Raw genomic sequence first — 18252 nt, 5'->3', positions numbered from 1 at the left:
GACAGCACAAGCAGGGAGAGCAGCAGGCAGAGGGAGAGGGAGAAGCAGGCCCCCCACAGAGCAGGGATCCTGACACGGAGCTCGATCCCAGGACCCTGGGACCACGACCCGAGCCGAAGGCAGCCGCCCAACTGACTGAGCCACCCAGGCACCCCAGAACAAAGACTTCTGAAGAAATTCCTATAAACATGTCTTTGGATGTGTTAAGTATTTTTCTATTAAACATTAAGGAATTTTAACTTGAACTTATAGAAAGTAATTGTTGAAAATACGATATGACATTTATTCCCTTGATTTATTATGGCACCCTTAAAACTGTTTTATATCACGAGTGGAAAGTACAGGTGCTTTTACAATGACACCTGTTTGTAATGTCAGAAGAGGGAGGAACAGAGATTAAAGAAATCTTTTTTTTTTTTTTAAGATTTTTTAAATTTATTTGACAGAGCACAAATAGGCAGAGTGGCAGGAAGAGGGAGAGGAAGAAACCTGCTCACCACCAAGCAGAGAGCCCAACACAGGGCTTGATCCCAGGACCCCGGGGTTCACGACCTGAGCTGAAGGCAGATGCTCAACCGGCTGAGCCATCCTGGCATCCTGAGATTAAAGAAATCTTTATTGCTTAAGTTGGAAGTTTATAAGAAAATCCTAGCAAAACTATCCAATAGGAAAGATCTACACATCTGTACAGCTGACAAATTGGACTGACTGAATCAGGCCAATAGCCACATCAGTTCTATTCGACTGGTCCTGAGACCTTGTTTACCTTTAAGTAACTGTGACCTTTTATTCTACTGTGCAGTTAGGACTTACTTAAGTCTGCAAGAACTTAAGGGACCCATGCCATGGAATGTTCTTGACAGAAGGAAGCAGCAGTATTGATGATGAGACAGCTTCTTTTTACAAATCTTGGATTTCTGGGAGACAGAAAAATATAGTGGTAACGACTTTGGCATTAGACAAGTCTGGATTTAAATCCTGGTTCTCCCATGGCTAGCTTTGTGATCTCTTGGATCTCTTACTTAACGTCCCTGTTCCTTAGTTTTCTCATTTGTAAGTTGGGGCTAATAATACCTGCATCTCAGGTTATATGGGTTAAATGAGAATAATGTATATTAAGTGCCTAGCATAGTAAGTATTCAAAGAAAGAGAGCCATTATTATGACTGTTGCTGTTACGATCTTACTTCCTTGCAAGATAAACTTCTTGGAATATTTGTATCATTCATGCTAATTCAAAGAATTAGGAAAGAGAAGGAATCAATTTCTAGAGAACCTGAAAGACAGGCTTATATGAGAGCCTGCCTGTGTGGAAAATTGTTATAGAACATTTAAAAAAAATTTTTTTTTAAATTTTATCAGAGAGAGTGCACAAGCACGGGGAGCGGCAGGCAGAGGGAGAAGCAGGCTTCTTGCCGAGCAGGGAGCCCAATGCGGGACTCGATCCCAGGACCCTGGGATCATGACCTGAGCCGAAGGCAGACGCTTAATGACTGAGCCACCCAGGCGCCCTGCTTCTCCTTCTTTTGCTGCTGCTTCTCCTCCTTCTGCTGCTTCTCCTTCTCCTCTTCCTCCTTTTTCTTCTGCTTCTGCTTCTGCTGCTGCTGCTGCTGCTTCTGCTCCTCCTTCTTCTGCTGCTTCTCCTTCTCCTTTTTCTTCTCCTGCTTCTCCTACTTCTGCTGCTGCTTCTGCTTCTCCTCTTCCTCCTCCTTCTTCTTTTTCTTCTGCTTCTCCTTCTTCTTTTTCTTCTCCTGCTACTTCTGCTGCTGCTTCTGTTTCTGCTGAGGGTAAGCTGCAGAAATCATGACCCTTTATCCCCAGGTACTTCAGCTTTTATCTCCTAAAAACAAGGATAGTCTTTTACATAACAGTGTAGTTATCAAATGTATTTTAACATTGATGTGTATTATGATTTGATACACAATCCATATTCAAATTTTACTGATTGTTTTAATAACTATCCTTTATAACAATTTCTCCCCCAATCTAGAAATGAAATTTAGTTGTCTTTTCTTTGGAACAATCCCTCAGCCTTTCATTGTTTATCATGATTGACATTTTTTGAAGAGTAACAGGCCTGTTGTTTTATAGAATGTCCTTTAATTGAGGTTTGTTTGCTTGTTCCTCATAAACCCATACACAGTATGCTTTTTTGGCAGGTAATGTGTCCTCAGTGCCTCACAGCAGGAGGCATTATTGGTGATGTTAATTAACTTTGATCACTTAGCTAAGAGATTTTTTTCACTTTAAAGGTAACTCTTCCCTTTGTAATTAATAAGTAATCTATGAGGATTACTTCAAAATACTTGGTGATTCTTTGAAACTGTGTAAATATCCTGTTTGTTTAACAAACTTTCCCCCAGTGATTTTAGAATCCTAAGGAGCATTTTTGTATCATTAACATGTGGTTTCCTCAGCTGAATTGAGGTCCTCTTGAAATGTGACCTAAGCTGAAGGCAGCCGCTTAATGACTGAGCCACCCAGGCGCCCCAAGTTATTATTTTTAAGATTTTTTTATTTGAGGGAGAGAGCATGTGAGAGAAAGCATGAGCAGGGAGGCGGAGGGAGCAGGCTCCCCACTGAGCAGGGACCCTGACGTGGGGCTTGATCCCAGGACCCTGGGATCATGACCTGAGCCAAAGGCAGACGCTTAACTGACTGTGCCTTGGCACTTCTGATTAGGTGTTTTTAGTAGGCCTCTCAGACCAGTGAGGTGGGAGTAGTAATACAACCTGTGGATATTTACAAAGAGAAATTAATAACAATAATGAAGAAAAGTTCTCATCATCACTGGAAAACTTGTTAAATGTATTCCTTATTCCATTTTAATTTGCATTTGTGATGAAAGGACGTTTCTGGGTGGTGTTCATCTTTCACTTTAGACTCTGACATTTTTCATGTCAGCCTAATACTTAGCCAGGACTCATGGGTGTCACCTTCAGTTTCTAAGAATTAGGTCAGGTGTCTTGTAGACCTTGCCACTTTAGCCAGAGGAAAGAGAGGCACAATTGCAGTTGTTTAGAAGAACATTTTATTCAGGAGAGGTTATTAGAGGCAGTGAGGCAGAGTATAATGTCCTCGTTCTGTCTGGCATTTGTTTTGTTTTTCATTTCTGCTCTAAGGATCTTCTACCGTTCATGGAATCATGTCTTGGCAGAGATGGCAATTGATCATTAAAGTTCTTCTATCCCCAATTTCTGGCTGATACCTAAAATCATATCATTATTAAATTAACTTATTTGTGCAAATTATGATACCCAAGAAAAATGCAGATAACCTTACAGGGAGTTGGAGAAGTAGCACAAGCCAACATCTAAATGAAACATCAAATATTCAGAACTTTTCTGTGGTAGCTCGTGCTAGAAGCTCTCTGCTAAGTGAAACAGTAACAAAGTTTTCACTGGGGAAGGAGAAGCTTGGGTGGGGTTTTATTAGTAGGGGGCTCAGAACAGGCTTAAGGTGCTGACTCTGAAAGAGGACAGGGAAATGGGTATTGGAAAAGGAAGAGGAAGGACATTAAAAGATATAGAAAACTTCACAATTTTAATAGATGTAACCCTGTGGAGTGGTCTCTGAAACCTACAGAGCATTTAGAGTTAAAAAATCCAGCTTTGTTAAACCAGGAATTGGTGATGGCTGTCTCTTTTTTAAAAAGCTCTTTTTTTCCCCATCTGCGCCAAAAACGTACTTTTTACATTTCCTTGTACTTGTTATATCTCCAGATGTCCCAGGGATGTTATAAGGTTGGTGGTAAAAGTCTGTATAACTTTCTCAGCCAAGTTATTCAAATCTTTTACATTCAGTCAGGATATGAAATTAGCAGTTGGTATACAGGCTATATTGGTCAGGGTAATAATTTCCAGGGTCAGATGATTAATTGTGGCCATTGTTCCAGAGAGGCATTTCATTGTTTCTACTAGAGCATGTGTTTATTGAAGCTTTGTTGTTTTTGCCAGATGCAATTGGCTCATCTTGTGAAATGTGTGCTATGGAATTGATCTTTTGCTGAGTGTATCCATGTTAACATCTCTGAAATACTGGTGACAGACTTTTTCTCCATTTCAATGAGAAAAAATTCTTTTTCACTTTCTATGACCAGTTAAAAGAAGATGGATGCACAGAGTTCAGCCAAAATGAACACAAGAAAGAGGAGAAAAGAGGTACCTGGACCCAATGGGGCAACAGAAGAAGATGGAATTTCTTCAAAAATGCCACGATGTGCAATTGTAAGGAAGAGATTTCTTTGTTGAACACTTAACCTGGCAGGGGGAGGGTAGAAACTGATAGAAAATTGATGATATCAGTATGACAAGTCTTCTTAAATAATGGAAGGAGTGAATAGTAAGTGTGAATAGTATTTTCACAGTTGTTGGAAATGTTATGCTTTCTTATCAAATTGTAGCTCACAGCTCATTTGCAAGAGCTTTACATTGGAACTGGAAAAAGAACGTTAGAAAAAAAAAAGGATGTTAGGAAAATTTGGAAGTTGTGTGTATATTAGGCTAAAGATCAAATTAAAACTAATGGAATAGAGAAATTGGAGCAGTCCTCTGATCTTAGTATCGTCTCATGGTGTTTAGTTTTCTGTGTCTTGTTTTTTTTCTCCATTCCTTCACTCTATTACTGGTTATATCTTAGATGAGAGCCTTTTTCTATTACTGCCTACCTTGTGTTCCTTTAACCCTGGGACGTTATCTTGTATTTGCTAACTACTGCCAAGCCTTTGATGAAAGACCCCATTCCAAACTGCTCATCCTGCCTCAGTTTGGTACACTTCTTAAAGCTTCTCCTAAAGAACATGTCAAAGACCACATAAGCAATTGAAGTTATTATTTTTTTTTAAGATTTTTTATTTAATTATTTGACAGTGAGAGAGAGAGAGAGAAAGACAGCGAGAGAGGGAACACAAGCAGGGGGAGTGGGAGAGGGAGAAGCAGGCCCCCCGCTGAGCAGGGAGCCCGATGCGGGGCTCAATCCCAGGACTCTGGGATCACGACCTGAGCCGAAGGCAGACGGTTAACGACTGAGCCACCTAGGCGCCCCTGAAGTTATTATTGATATATAATATTATTATGAAATCCATGTTTTAAAATTCCAGTGAAAGGATTGTATGTTTCTGTGTTTTCTTTACCTATATTGACCATTAGCTGTTGATCAAACTGCAGTTTCCACTGTTTAGTTCTGGAGCTTCATGTAGTGCAAAGGGAAAAATATTTTTACTCTGACACAATTAACATTTGTTCCAAATCAGTACTCTATCTTGAGCAATAAAAACAACTGGATTCCCCCAGCAAGAGACATATGCTTTAGGCCTGATATTGATGATGATATTGATGGTAGGGGCAAGTGTGTTAGTTTCCTATTGCTGCTTAACACATTGCCACAACTGTAGTGGCCTAAAACTGTACAGATATATTATCTTATAGTTCTGGAGGTCAGAAGTCTGAAATGGGTTTCAGAGGGCTAAAATCAAAGTGTTGATAGGGCTGGAGGTTCTAAGGGAGAATCTGTTTTCTTGTCTTTTCCAGCTTTGAGGGGGCTGTCCCCATTGCTTTGCTCATGGTGCCAGCTAGCAATCACACCACTCTTACTGCTGCTTCTGTTATCACATCTCTGCTGATTCTGACTTTTCTGCCTCTCACTTACAAAGACCCTTGTGATTACATTGAACATACCTGAATAATCCAGGATAATCACCCTGGTTCAAAATCCTTTAATTTAATCATATCCGCAAAGCCCTTTTTGCCATGTAAGGTAACATAGTCCCAGGTTCTAGAGAATAACATGTAGATGTCTTTAGGGGACCATTATTCACTGTAGCAAGTATACTCAGAAAATGACTCGGCAGTAAATAAAACAGGCCATTGTTAATTTCTGAATGCTTCTTAGAGAATTCAGGTTAAGGAGATATGGTGATAAGCACCAATTCAGCAATCATTCTTGGAGTAGGACAGGTTATAACCAAGTAGTTGATACTTGTTGCCAGTCACAATAGCCAGGGATAGAGCAAAGGCCAGCTTAGTGGAATGGGATCTTAAAAGACTTAAATTTCTTGGTCCTTAGAATTGAGGAATTTCAATGCTTTAAATTACTTTGCTTCATGTATTCATGTCACAAATCAGTTGAGTGACTTCCTACTTATTCCACATTCCTCTCTAGTACACACTGGCTATTTAGTATGCACTAATGGTCAAAGATTCACTCGCCCAACAGGCTGTACCAACCCTAGTGAGGGGTGTCTGTTAAATAAACTTGTCTGTTGTCTCCATTGTACACTTGTATGTTCTATCTCTGACCCCTTTTCAGCTCTGTAGCAAAAGCAAACAAGATTTTTTTTCTCTTTTTTTTTTTAATAGCTCTATTGAGATCATATAATCCACCCATTTAACTATACAATTCAGTGGTTTGGGGTATATTTAGAGTTGTGCAGCCATCACCGCAACCAATTTTAGAATATTTTCATCACCCCCCAAAAAAGTCCCATCCCCATTCACAGTCACTTTCCATTACCTCCTAACTTCCAGCCTCTGGAAACTGCTATAGTAGTTCGGTCTCTATAGATTTGCCTATTCTGGACATTACATATAAATGGCATACATACATACATAGTCTTGTGGCTGGCTTCTTTTCGCTGAGCATGTTTTTAAGATTCATGTGTTTGTATGTCATTTCTTTTTGTTGACAAATAATATTCTATCTCATACCACATTTTACTTATCCACTCATTAGTTGACATTTGAGTTGAACAAACAAGATTTTATCACACACAATGTGCCAGCATGGCCAGTAGGTGATAGGAGTATAAAGATAAATAAGACCTTCCCTTTGAGAGATGTGAGCCTAATACGAGGCTCTATAGCTTAGAGCCCAGAAGAGGTTTTTTGTTTTTTTTTCCTTGCAAGGGGGAGAGAAATTGGAAGTATCACCAAGTATTAGTAGCTGGGGTGGTGGGTCAGAATGAATTGGAAAGAAGAGAGAAAATAATTAAGGAGGAATAATAAAGGTATAACTTTATGGCTAGTTTGTTTATAAGTATAAAGAATTTACTGATACAGATGTTTCTAAAGATACAATCAAAAAGAATCACAAAAATATTTATGAAGAATAAGACTTTTAGCCTATCTTAATATTTATCATATGTATAAATAAATCACAAATTGACAACAGTTCTGCTAATGGAGATAGATCTCACAATCTCATATATTGAGAACATCGATGTGCCAGTTGCTATGCATTGGAGATGCAAAGATGAAAAAATGACCGGGGCACCTGGGTGGCTTAGTTGTTAAGCATCTGCCTTCGGCTCAGGTCATGATCCCAGGGTCCTGGGATCGAGCCCCGCATCGGGCTCCCTGCTCCATGGGAAGCCTGCTCCTTCCTCTCCCACTCCCTGCTTGTGTTCCTTCTCTCGCTGTGTCTCTCTCTGTCAAATAAATAAATAAAATCTTAAAAAATATATTAAAAAAAAAAAAGATGACCTTGCCCTTAAGAAGCTCATAGACAGGGGCACCTGGGTGGCTCAGTCAGTTAAGTGTCTGCCTTTGGTTTAGGTCATAATCCCAGGATCCTGGGATCAAGCCTCATGTCGGGCTCCCTGCTCAGTGGAGAGTCTGCTTCTCCCTCTCCCTCTCCCTCTCCATCTGTGTGCTCACTCACTCACTCTCTCAAATAAATAAAAAAGAAGCTTCTTAAAAAAAAAAAAAAAGCTCACAGACAAATAGGGGAAATAGATAAATAATTAAGATACAGAATGAGGGATGCCTGGGTGGCTCAGTCAGTTAAGCATCTGACTCTTGATTTTGGCTTAGGTCATGATATCAGGGTTGTGAGGTTGAGCCACACATCAGGCTCTGCACTGAGCAGGGAGCCTGCTTAGAGTTCTCTTTTCTCCCTCTCCCTCAGCCCCTCCCCTGCTTGCATACTCTCTCTCCTAAAAAAAAAAAAAAAGCTAAATAGAAGAAAGAAGAGCAACAGATAAACTTGGATCTAGGGGTGGGGACAGTGGTTTTGGAAAAGCTTCATTGAGGAGATTATTTCTGAGCTGAACTTTGAAGGATAAATAGGAATTCAAGGAATGGACAAGGGGCACCTGGATGGCTCAGTTGGTTAAGTGTCTGACTCTTGATCTCAGCTCAGGTCTTGATCTCAGGGTTGTGAGTTCAGGCCCCATGTTGGGCTCCATGCTGGGCGTGGAACCTACTTAAAAAAAAAGTTCTCCAAGAAATGGGTAAGAGATAGAATATAAGTTCAAGTGTGAAATAATAGTATGTTTAACAAACTATGAGTAATATTACTAGAGTTTAAAGTTCAGAATAATAATCTGTAATAGATAAGGTAAGCAAGGGAGCAAAGGGCTGATTATGAAGGATCTTGTGTGCTGTGCTAAGGAGTTTGAACTTTATCCTGTGGATAATGTGATCAGATTTGTAGTTTAGAAGATCATCCTGATTGTTTTGGAAAGGATTAGTTGAAACAGGGATTGACAGAAACCAAAGGACTAGTTGTGAGATTGTTGTAATGATCCAGGTTGGAGATAATGAGAACTTAAACTAAAATTTTAAGTTTTTAAGGGGTAAAATAGACAATCCTTAGACATCGGGATGTAAAGGATGAGAGATGTTAAAGATGACTCCTGGATTTCAGTCTTAGGTAGATTGTATAGATGGCATGCTTCTTACTTAAAGTAGAAATACAGAAAGATGGTTTAGGAGAAAGATGATTTTAATTTAGTACAGGTTCAACTTAGAAGGTCTAGGAGACATGCAAATAGTGGTTAGATAGATGAGCTCATTGTTTACATTCATTGAAATGGCAATAGGAGTCAGGGAGAATTATTGCTTTTCTTTTCTCCTTCTTACCTCCCTCTCCCCCCTTCTCCCTTTCTCCCTTTTCCTTTTCTTTCCTACCTTCCCTCCTCCCTCCCTCCCTCCCTTCCTTCCTTCCCACCCCCAGGGAGTGGAATCTTTTTGTTCTGTTCCTTATCCCTTCTTTCTCACACCATGTGGTATTCCTCTTGACTTCACAGCCTTTCTCTAGCAATATGGAAAAAATTTAGATCTCAGTAAGACCTGTTAACCATTTGTGCAGCATGTTTGGGTAAAAGGGAAATGTTTCTCTGTCATTGTGAAAGTTTTTGCGGAAAAATGTTTAAGAATCCTTGGAAGTAGAGTACTGGGAAGCCAATATCAAGTTCTGGTCATAATCTGAGTTATCTCCATTCCCTATTCCTAAGGACACCAGAATCTCATCTCTTTCACTGGAATTTTGAGGAATAGTGAGTTAATATATGTGAACATAATCAGAAGTTTTTATGAAAGCAGTATTGTATTCAGAAGATCATTCATAATTTGGGGATGATGATCATTAATCGTTATAATAGTATTATAATTTGTATAGAATTAGAAACTTGATATAGCATCTAGAATCTAATCTCTTAGATTAATACAATTTAGTTAATTTTGTTGGCATAATGAAACCTGTGTGCCATAGAACAACATGAGCTCATGTTGTTGATGATGACCTAAATGTGTTGAGTGCCACTATATGTGAAACATTGTGCTAGTTACTTTGCATATGCTCTTTTATTTAATCCTTGTAGCCATCTTATGGAGGCATGTATTATATTCCATTTAATAGAAGAGGAAAGCTGTGATTTCACAACTATTAAGTGATAGAGTTGGGATTTATTTATTTTAAAGATTTTATTTATTTATTATGTTAGAGAGAGAGAGCACACAAGCAGGGGGAGCGGCAGGCAGAGGGAGAAGCAGACTCCCCACTGAGCAAGGAGCCCGATGTGGGACTCAATCCCAGGACCCCCTGGGATCATGACCTGAGCCGAAGGCAGATGCTTAACCGACTGAACCACCCAGGCGTCCCTAGAGTTGGTATTTAGATTTAAGTTTTTTCAAGTTCTAAATCCATGCCCTTTCATTTATGCTTCACAATCAGATAGTCAAACGACTTGAAAATAATATTCTGCAGGATTCCCTTGATATTAAAATGAAGGAGGTATGTTTTAGGAGAATAAAGGTAGAAATACTTAGTCCTACTTTCATAAGGCTTAGCTTCTAGAGACACTGTTTTTAGAAAGATATTTTTAGAAATACTATTCATTCTAACTGGATTTGAGAATGAGAAAGATTTTGCTGATCTGTTGTAGTTGAAGAACCTTAGGTTTCATTTTCTATACTTAGGAGGAATTGAAACCCTAGCCAGGAGAGATAATCTGCATTTGCCTTCTGCCTTGGAACATACACAGTATACAGGGAAGATCGAAGAAACAGCTGTAAAAGATAGAACACTTTTTTTTTAAAGATTTTATTTTATTTATTTTATATATTATTTATATATTTTATTTATTTTAGAGAGAGAGAAGGAGTGTGGGTGCGTGTGAGTGGGGGAGGGGCAGAGGGAGAAGGGAAGAGAGAATCCCAAGCAGAACTCTGTGCTGACCACGGAGCCTGACACGGGGCTCGATCCCAGGACCCTGAGATCATGACCTGAGCTGAAATCTAGAGTTAGATGCTTAACCGACTGAGCCACCCAGGTGCCCTGAAAGATAGGATACTTTAATGTATCTTTTTAAATTATTAAATTTAAAAATTATTAAATTTATTATTTAATAATTTATTATAATTATTAAAATTAAATTTTAAATTATTAAATTTTTAAATTGAGATAAAATTCATATAACATAAAATTCACTGTTTAAACCATTAAAAAGTGTACAATTCAGTGTTTTTTGTAGTGTATTCACAATGTTAATGCAGCCATCACCACTGTCTAATTCCAGAACATTTTCATCACCACAAAAAGAAGCCCCATATCTGTTAGCAGTCACCTTCCCCCATCCCCCCAACCTATCCCCTGGCAACCACTAATCTACTTTCTGTCTCTAGGTATTTGTCTATTTTGGACATTTCATATAAATGGAATCATATAGTATGTGGCCTTTTGTATCTGGCTTCTTATATTTAACATTGTTTTCAAGGTCCATCCAGGTGGTAGCATATATTAATACTGCATTCATTTTTACAGGTGAATAATATTACACATAGACATACCATTTTGTTTATCCATTCATCACTTTTTGGCTATCGTGAATAATGCTGTTATGAACATTATTCATGTATAGATTTTTTTTTTTTTTAAAGATTTTATTTATTTATTTGAGAGAGTGAGAGAGAGAAAGAGCACAAGAGGCGGGAGAGGGAGAAGCAGACTCCCCGCCGAGCAGGTAGCCCGATGCGGGACTCGATCCCGGGACTCCAGGATCATGACCTGAGCCGAAGGCAGGCGCTTAACCAACTGAGCCACCCAGGCGCCCTCATGTATAGATTTTTAAAAATACATATATGTTTTCAGGGGTGCCTGGCTGGCCCAGTCAGTGGACCATGTGATTCTTGATCATGAGGTCATGAGTTCAAGCCCCATGTTGGGCGTAGAGCCTACTTAAAAAAATAATAATAAAATAAAATCTTTGTTTTCATTCTCTTGGTTATATACCCAGGAGTGTAATTTCTGGATCATATGGTATTCTGTGTTTAACATTTTGAAGAGCTGTTTTCCAAAGTTGGGCACCAGTTTACATTCACAGCAGCAGTGTATGAAGGTTCCAGTTTCTCCACATTCTTGCCATCACTGTTTTTGCCAGTGTTTTTGCTCACAGCCATCCTAGTGGGTGTGAAGTGGTATCATTGTGGTTTTCATTTGCATTTCCATGATGACTAATGTTGTTGAGCATCTTTCCATGTGCTTTTTGGCCATTAGTATATCTTCTTTGGAGAAATGTCTAGATCCCTTTTCCTCCCTTCCATTTTCCATGGCCTAACCCTAGATCTTCCACAGTTTCTTTTCCTAGAGCTGTTAACTTGGCCTTCTCTAGATTAATGTTTCTAGCTTGATATGGGCTTAATACAGTGCTCAGCAGTTCCATTAGTCATTTGCTGATGCTCTGGTACATTTCCCACAACAGCTATTCCACATATTTTCTACTTTCCTCAAGCTTTCAGTCTCATTCCAACCTCACTGTTTTTCATAGGACATTTCATGTCCTTCTTACTATACTGATAACATTGAGGACATCAGATATAAATTTGTGTGTCTTTCCTCCTTTACATCTAACATTGTCCTTTTATCACCTTCCCTTCTTCTTTTAGAAAAGGGTGATTCTTCCTATTTCTGAAGCTAATACTTCCCCCCCACCCCCCCACCCCTGCTTTCCTTTGAAGCCATTCCCTACCATTTCTCTAGACTCTTCCTTCCTTAGTTATCTGTTTTTTCCTTCTCCCGTATTTTCAGTCTCTTTGGCTCCTTTTCCTCTGTCTTTGACATGTACAGATCTCCTTAACTTAAAAAAAAAAAAGAAAGAAAGCCACTTGCTCTTTCTGTCTCTAGGTACCTTTCAGTTTTTCTCATTCCTTTTATAGATACACATATCTAATGAGAGATTATTACTAATGTATTTCCTTTTCTTTTAATTTTCTTAAAGGCACTGGTGTTCTGACTTTTATTAATATATTCTAGAAGGTCTCTAATAGTCATTTAAATCTCCAAATTCAAAGACTTCCCTCAGTTCTCATTTTCTTTGATCTCAACTCCTTTTTTTTAAAACTTCCCCATTCCTGCTACTGTACTGCTGGTACTACAATCTTATTTTCAGTTCAGAAATTCATTGTAAATGCCTCTTTTTCCTCAAGTGACAGTATTTTCTCTCTCTTTTTTTTTTTAAGATTTTATTTATTTATTTGACAGATAGCGAGAGGGGGAACACAGCAGGGGGAGCGGGAGAGGGAGAAGCAGGCTTCCCGCCAAGAAGGGAGCCTGATGTGGGGCTCGATCCCAGGACCCCGGGATCATGACCTGAGCCGAAGGCAGATGCTTAATGGCTGAGCCACCCAGGCGCCCCCATTCTTCCTTCACAAAATCTACCACCCTTTCTACTCCCACAGCAACATTAATGGAAAAATCTGTAAGTCCATTTTCTTCTCCCTATAATAACCTGTAACTGGTCTCTTTCTGAATATGCAGAATAGCCAATGGTGTCCCAGTAAACTGGCTCACTGCAGAGGAAAAAACCCTCTGATAGGTAGCATTTGCTGATTTCTGTGGCTGAGATCAGACTACCAATGATTTAATAACTGGCCCACAAAATTCCTGAATATTTAACAACCAACTCCAGTACACCATTGGTAATAACTTTCAGAGATACAATAAAACCCGTCTTTGATCTACATGTACTATTGTTAATAAATACATTTTTTTCTATTTGTTTTACAGATTTTTGCCTGTTTTTATATAAAAATATATATAAACTTTATTGCTATAATTCATATACCATTATAATTCACATACCCATTTCAAGTGTGCAATAAAGTGTGCAGAGTGTGCAACCATCATCATAATCTGTTTTAGAACATGTTTATCACCCCAGGGAGAAGCCCTGTATCCATTAGCAGTTACTCTCCATTTCTCCCTAATCCTCCAAGCCCTGTATAACCACTAATTTACTTTCTGTATAAATTTTCCTATTCTGGATATTATATATAAATGGAATCATACAATAAGTGGTCTTTTGTGGCCAGCTTCTTTCACTTAGCATAATATTTTCAAGATTTTAGGATCCCTGTTGTGGCATGTGTCAGTACTACATTCCTTTTTATGCCCAAATGTCATTTGTTTCTTGAGGTATAACTTAAATATAATAGAGTGCACAGACCTTGAGTGTACAGCTCAATAAATTTTTACATATGTATATATCCATGTAATCACCAGTATTCCCAGAAGACTCTCATGCCCCTGCTTGTCAGTATCCACTTTACCCAAATTTCCTCCTTTTCCTGTGGCTTCTAGTCATCATAGATTAGCTTTGCCTGTTTTTGACCTTTATATAGATAGAATCATAAATTATGTGTTATTTTGTGAATAGCATATGTTTTTAGAAACACAAACTACTGTTAAGCAACTCTGAGTACTCACTTCTAGAGGATAAATTGTCTAATCTGTAGAGAAATCTCTACTAACTAAAGAAAATTGTATATTTGGGTCATTGGTCTATTCTTATCTCCTTTAAAAAATGTTCTTAAATTGGGGCACCTGGGTGGCTCAGTCGTTAAGCGTTTGCCTTCAGCTCAGGTCATGATCCCAGGTTCTTGGGATTGAGCCCCGCATCGGGCTCCTTGCTCAGTGGGAAGCCTGCTTCTTCCTCTCCCACTCCCTCTGCTTGTGTTCCCTCTCTCGCTGTGTCTCTCTCTGATCTTTTAAAAAAAATGTTCTTAAAAAGGATAGCACACATATGTACCCATGTCTCCTAAAAATGAATGTTTTATCTTTATAGCTTTAGCATATCTTAAACTAAGCTTATTATATAAGTGATTTTTAAAAAGAAATAGTTTTTTTTTAAGATTTATTTATTTTTAGGGAGAGAGCGAACATACAGTGGGGAGGGACAGAGGAAGAGGGAGAGAGATAACCTTAAGCAGGCTCCCCACTCACAATCCTGAGATCATGACCTGAGCTGAAATCAAGAGTCAGACGCCCAACCAACTGAGCCACCCTGGTGCCCCAAAAAGAAATATGTTTTAATTTTAAAACCTAATCTTAAAGGACGCCCGGGTGGCTCAGTCAGTTGAGTGTCTACCTCTTAGTTTCTGCTTGGGTTATGATCTCATGGTGAACCCTGAGTCAGGCTCTGCATCCAGGGTGGGAGTCTGCTTGAGGATTCTCCCCCTCTGCCTCTCTTCCTACTCACGCTCTCTTTCTCTCTCTCAAATAAATATATAAATCTAAAACCTAATCTTAAAAAATCCATCCTTATCTGAAAAGAAAACAAAACAGTGTCTTCCCAGTTCCTGGATTCAGCCCCATCATAATGTGATCTATTTAGAATTTAAAATTCTAAGCAAACATTACTACAGCCCAACAGAAATTAAAAGAATTATAAGGGAATGTTATGAAAAACTGAATGCCAAAAAATTTGACAATTTAAATAAAATAGAAATTCCTAGAAAGAGACAAATTACCAAAACTGACCCAAAATGAAATAGAAAATCTGAATGGACTTATCCCAAGTTAAAAAAAAAAAAAATTCGAATTTATTTTTAAAAATCTTCCCACAAAGACAAGCCCAGTCCCAGATGCTTCATTGGTGAATTCTTTCAAACTTTAGGGAAGAAATAGTTCCCTGTTCTGAACAGTTTCTCTGCTATTTCAGAGAATATTTTCTATCCCATTTTATGAAACCAAACATCAAAGCCAGGCCAAAAATAAAAACAAAAAACAACAACACAAGAAAAGGAAACTATAGTTCAAAATTTCTCACAAACTTATATGTAAAAATTCTTAACAAGATATTAACAAATTCAGGAACATATAAAAAGATTTATATAGTATGACCAAGGGGGAATTTTACTCTGGAATGCAAGGTTGGTTTGACATCCTAAAACTCAATCTAATACACCAGAAATAACAAAAGACAAAACCAGAATATGATTGTTTTAGTAATGCAGAAAAAGCATGTGACAAAATCCAACACCTTTTTATTATAAAAACTCTCAACAAATTGCAAAAACAATTTGTTTTTTTGATAAATGGCATCCACAAAAAACCTAGTTAACATAATATTTAATGGTAAAAGATTGCATGCTTTACCCCTAAGATTGGGAAAAAGGCAAGGATATTTGTTCTTGTTACTTCTGTTTAACATTGTGCTAGAGATTCCAACTAAGGCAATAAGGGATAATAAAAAGGAAATTAAAGGCATCCAGATTGGAAAGAAGTAAAATGTCTTTAGTCACAGATGACATGATCTCATATGTAGAAAATCCTAAGGAATGTACCAAACAAAGTGCTAGAACTAATAATTGAGTTTAGCAAAGTCACAGGACCAAGATCAAAATACAAAAATCATCTGAAATTATACACACAGACACAACATTTGCACATATAAATCAATTTGCATTTCTATAGACTAGCAAGGGACAATCCAAAAATAAAGTTAAGAAAAACAATTCCCTTCACAATAGAATCAAATAGAATAAAATACTTAAGAATAAATTTTTTTTAGATTTTTTTATTTATTTGACAGAGACACAAAGAGAGAGAAGGAACACAAGCAGGGGGAGTGGGAGAGGGAGAAGTAGGCTTCCCGCTGAAGAGGGAGCCCGATGTGGGGTTCGATTCCAGGACCCTGGGATCATGACCTGAGCTGAAGGCAGATGCTTAACCATCTGAGCCACCCAGGCGCCCCAAGAATAAATTTTTAAAAAATATTTTATTTATTTATTTGAGAGAGACAGCACAAGCAGGGGGAGGACCCCAGAGGGAGAGGGAGAAGCAGGCTCCCCACTGATCAGGAAGCCCGATATGGGGCTCGATCCCAGGACCCTGGGATCATGACCTGAGCTGAAGGCAGATGCTTACCTGACTGAGCCACCCAGGTGCCCCAAAAATAAATTTAACAAAAACTCTGAAGTAGGGCTTTCCTCTGTAGAGGAAAGAGCATTCCTGCATTCTTATTTCAGCTTTGCCTCTGAGTAATTGCATATAATTCATACAATTTCTTTGAACCTTGTTTTCCTCATCTTTAAATTGAGAATTATTGTGCTTCTTGCCTCACAGGGCTGTTATGAGCATTAGAATATATTTATAGTGTAAAGCATTATACAGTGATAATCATACTTAATAAAGCATACAGAAGCTATTTGCCTTCCCAGTCCCCTAGTTGAAGTGGTATGAAAATGTACTTAAGGGGGCGCCTGGGTGGCTCAGTTGGTTAAGCGACTGCCTTCGGCTCAGGTCATGATCCTGGAGTCCCGGGATCGAGTCCCGCATCGGGCTCCCTGCTCGGCAGGGAGTCTGCTTCTCCCTCTGACCCTCCTCCCTCTCATGCTCTCTGTCTCTCATTCTCTCTGTCTCAAATAAATAAATAAAATCTTTAAAAAAAAAAAAAAAAGTGAGGAAAAAAAAAAAAAAAAGAAAATGTACTTAAGAACCTTGGCAATTTCCAGGGCGCCTGGGTGGCTCAGTCCTTGGGCGTCTGCCTTCGGCTTGGGTGGTGATCCCAGGGTCCTGGGAGCAAGCCCCGCATCGGGCTCCCTGCTCACTTTGAAGCCTGCTTCTCCCTCTCCCACTCCCCCTGCTTGTGTTCCCTCTCTCGCTGTGTCTCTCTGTCAAATAAATAAATAAAATCTTAAAAAAAAAAAAAAAAGAACCTTGGCAATTTCATCACATAGAACAGGGTCGGGTGTTGTGCCAGGTAGTGGAGGAGCCATTATTCTGGACCCAGTTAGTTGGGACTATGCTTAGTTTCCCATCCACCTCGCTCAATATTACGCTGAAATCACCAGTAAGACATTTATCTTTCCTATCATGATTTACTGATTTACCCATTTGGTAAAAGGTTGCAACTTTCACTTGTCATTTTAAAATGCCTTTTTTTCTTTTGTTATGGCTTTAGGAGGAACTTAATACCAGTATATTGAATAACTGATTGTTCTTTAAAGTTGCCATTTTTTGAGTATTTCAGTCTATACCATTGAATTTAACTTTCTTTTCCTTCACTTTCCTCTTCTTAAGGGCTTACAGCAGCCAGCTCCTTTTTCTGACGAAATTGAAGTTGACTTTAGTAAGCCCTATGTCAGGGTAACTATGGAAGAAGCCAGCAGAGGAACTCCTTGTAAGTAAATGCCTATTTATACTGTTGTTTTACTCTTGTTTTTAGCATTCAATTGTATTTATCAAACATACATGTACTTTCTGTATTTTTTCCTCAGTTTACTTGTAAAGTTTAGTTAGGGGAGGGTTTCCTCCCATCTCCCAGTTGTTCTATTTGGGAAAAATAACTGTACTCCATAAAATTTCATTTTTTCTTCTTCTTATAAACTTGTTTCCTGTGATGTTGTTACAGCTTGAGATATAGTGGAACAGAGATAATAGGGCATTAGCCCGAGCTGGATTATAATCTCGTCTGTTTTTACAAAGGTCCAAAAATATGTTAGGCTGTCACGTTTTTAATAGCCTTCAGAATTGTCCCCCAGATCTCCCTTTCTATAAGTTAGTACCCTAGCTATGATGCTGCTTTAGGACAAAAATATTCCTAAGTGGGGAAATTCTTATCACTTAACTTTATCTTTACTGATATTTTTTAGGTTTTTTTTTTAAATACTCACTTTATTATTTTTAAAACCTATACTCTTTATTTCTATGCTTAGTTTACATCATTAATGAGCTATTTTTGACTACATAAATTATT

General features: G+C 38.5%; 1 protein-coding gene across 5 annotated transcripts in view; it reads left to right on the top strand.

Annotated features, from left to right (window-relative positions):
- Positions 1 to 18252, top strand: part of PCYT1A (phosphate cytidylyltransferase 1A, choline) — a 62064-nt gene that overhangs the window by 27946 nt on the left and 15866 nt on the right. For 3 of the 5 annotated variants that reach the window (XM_045903074.2, XM_054504247.2, XM_054504249.2), the window contains 2 exons: positions 4099 to 4225; positions 17577 to 17676. In XM_045903074.2, coding sequence (XP_045759030.1) covers positions 4109 to 4225; positions 17577 to 17676 — 217 coding nt within the window. In that variant the 5' untranslated portion in view covers positions 4099 to 4108. Of the gene's footprint in view, positions 1 to 5; positions 203 to 4098; positions 4226 to 17576; positions 17677 to 18252 lie in introns of all 5 variants that reach the window. The other 2 variants (XM_045903075.3, XM_045903077.3) reach the window with 2 other exon arrangements.

The sequence above is a fragment of the Mirounga angustirostris genome, unplaced genomic scaffold (assembly GCF_029215605.1).
Source record: "Mirounga angustirostris isolate CCGP_5_RB_7025 unplaced genomic scaffold, mMirAng1.0.hap1 SCAF_1, whole genome shotgun sequence".
Taxonomy (NCBI): domain Eukaryota; kingdom Metazoa; phylum Chordata; class Mammalia; order Carnivora; family Phocidae; genus Mirounga; species Mirounga angustirostris.
This window is presented reverse-complemented; position numbering and strand designations above follow the sequence as displayed.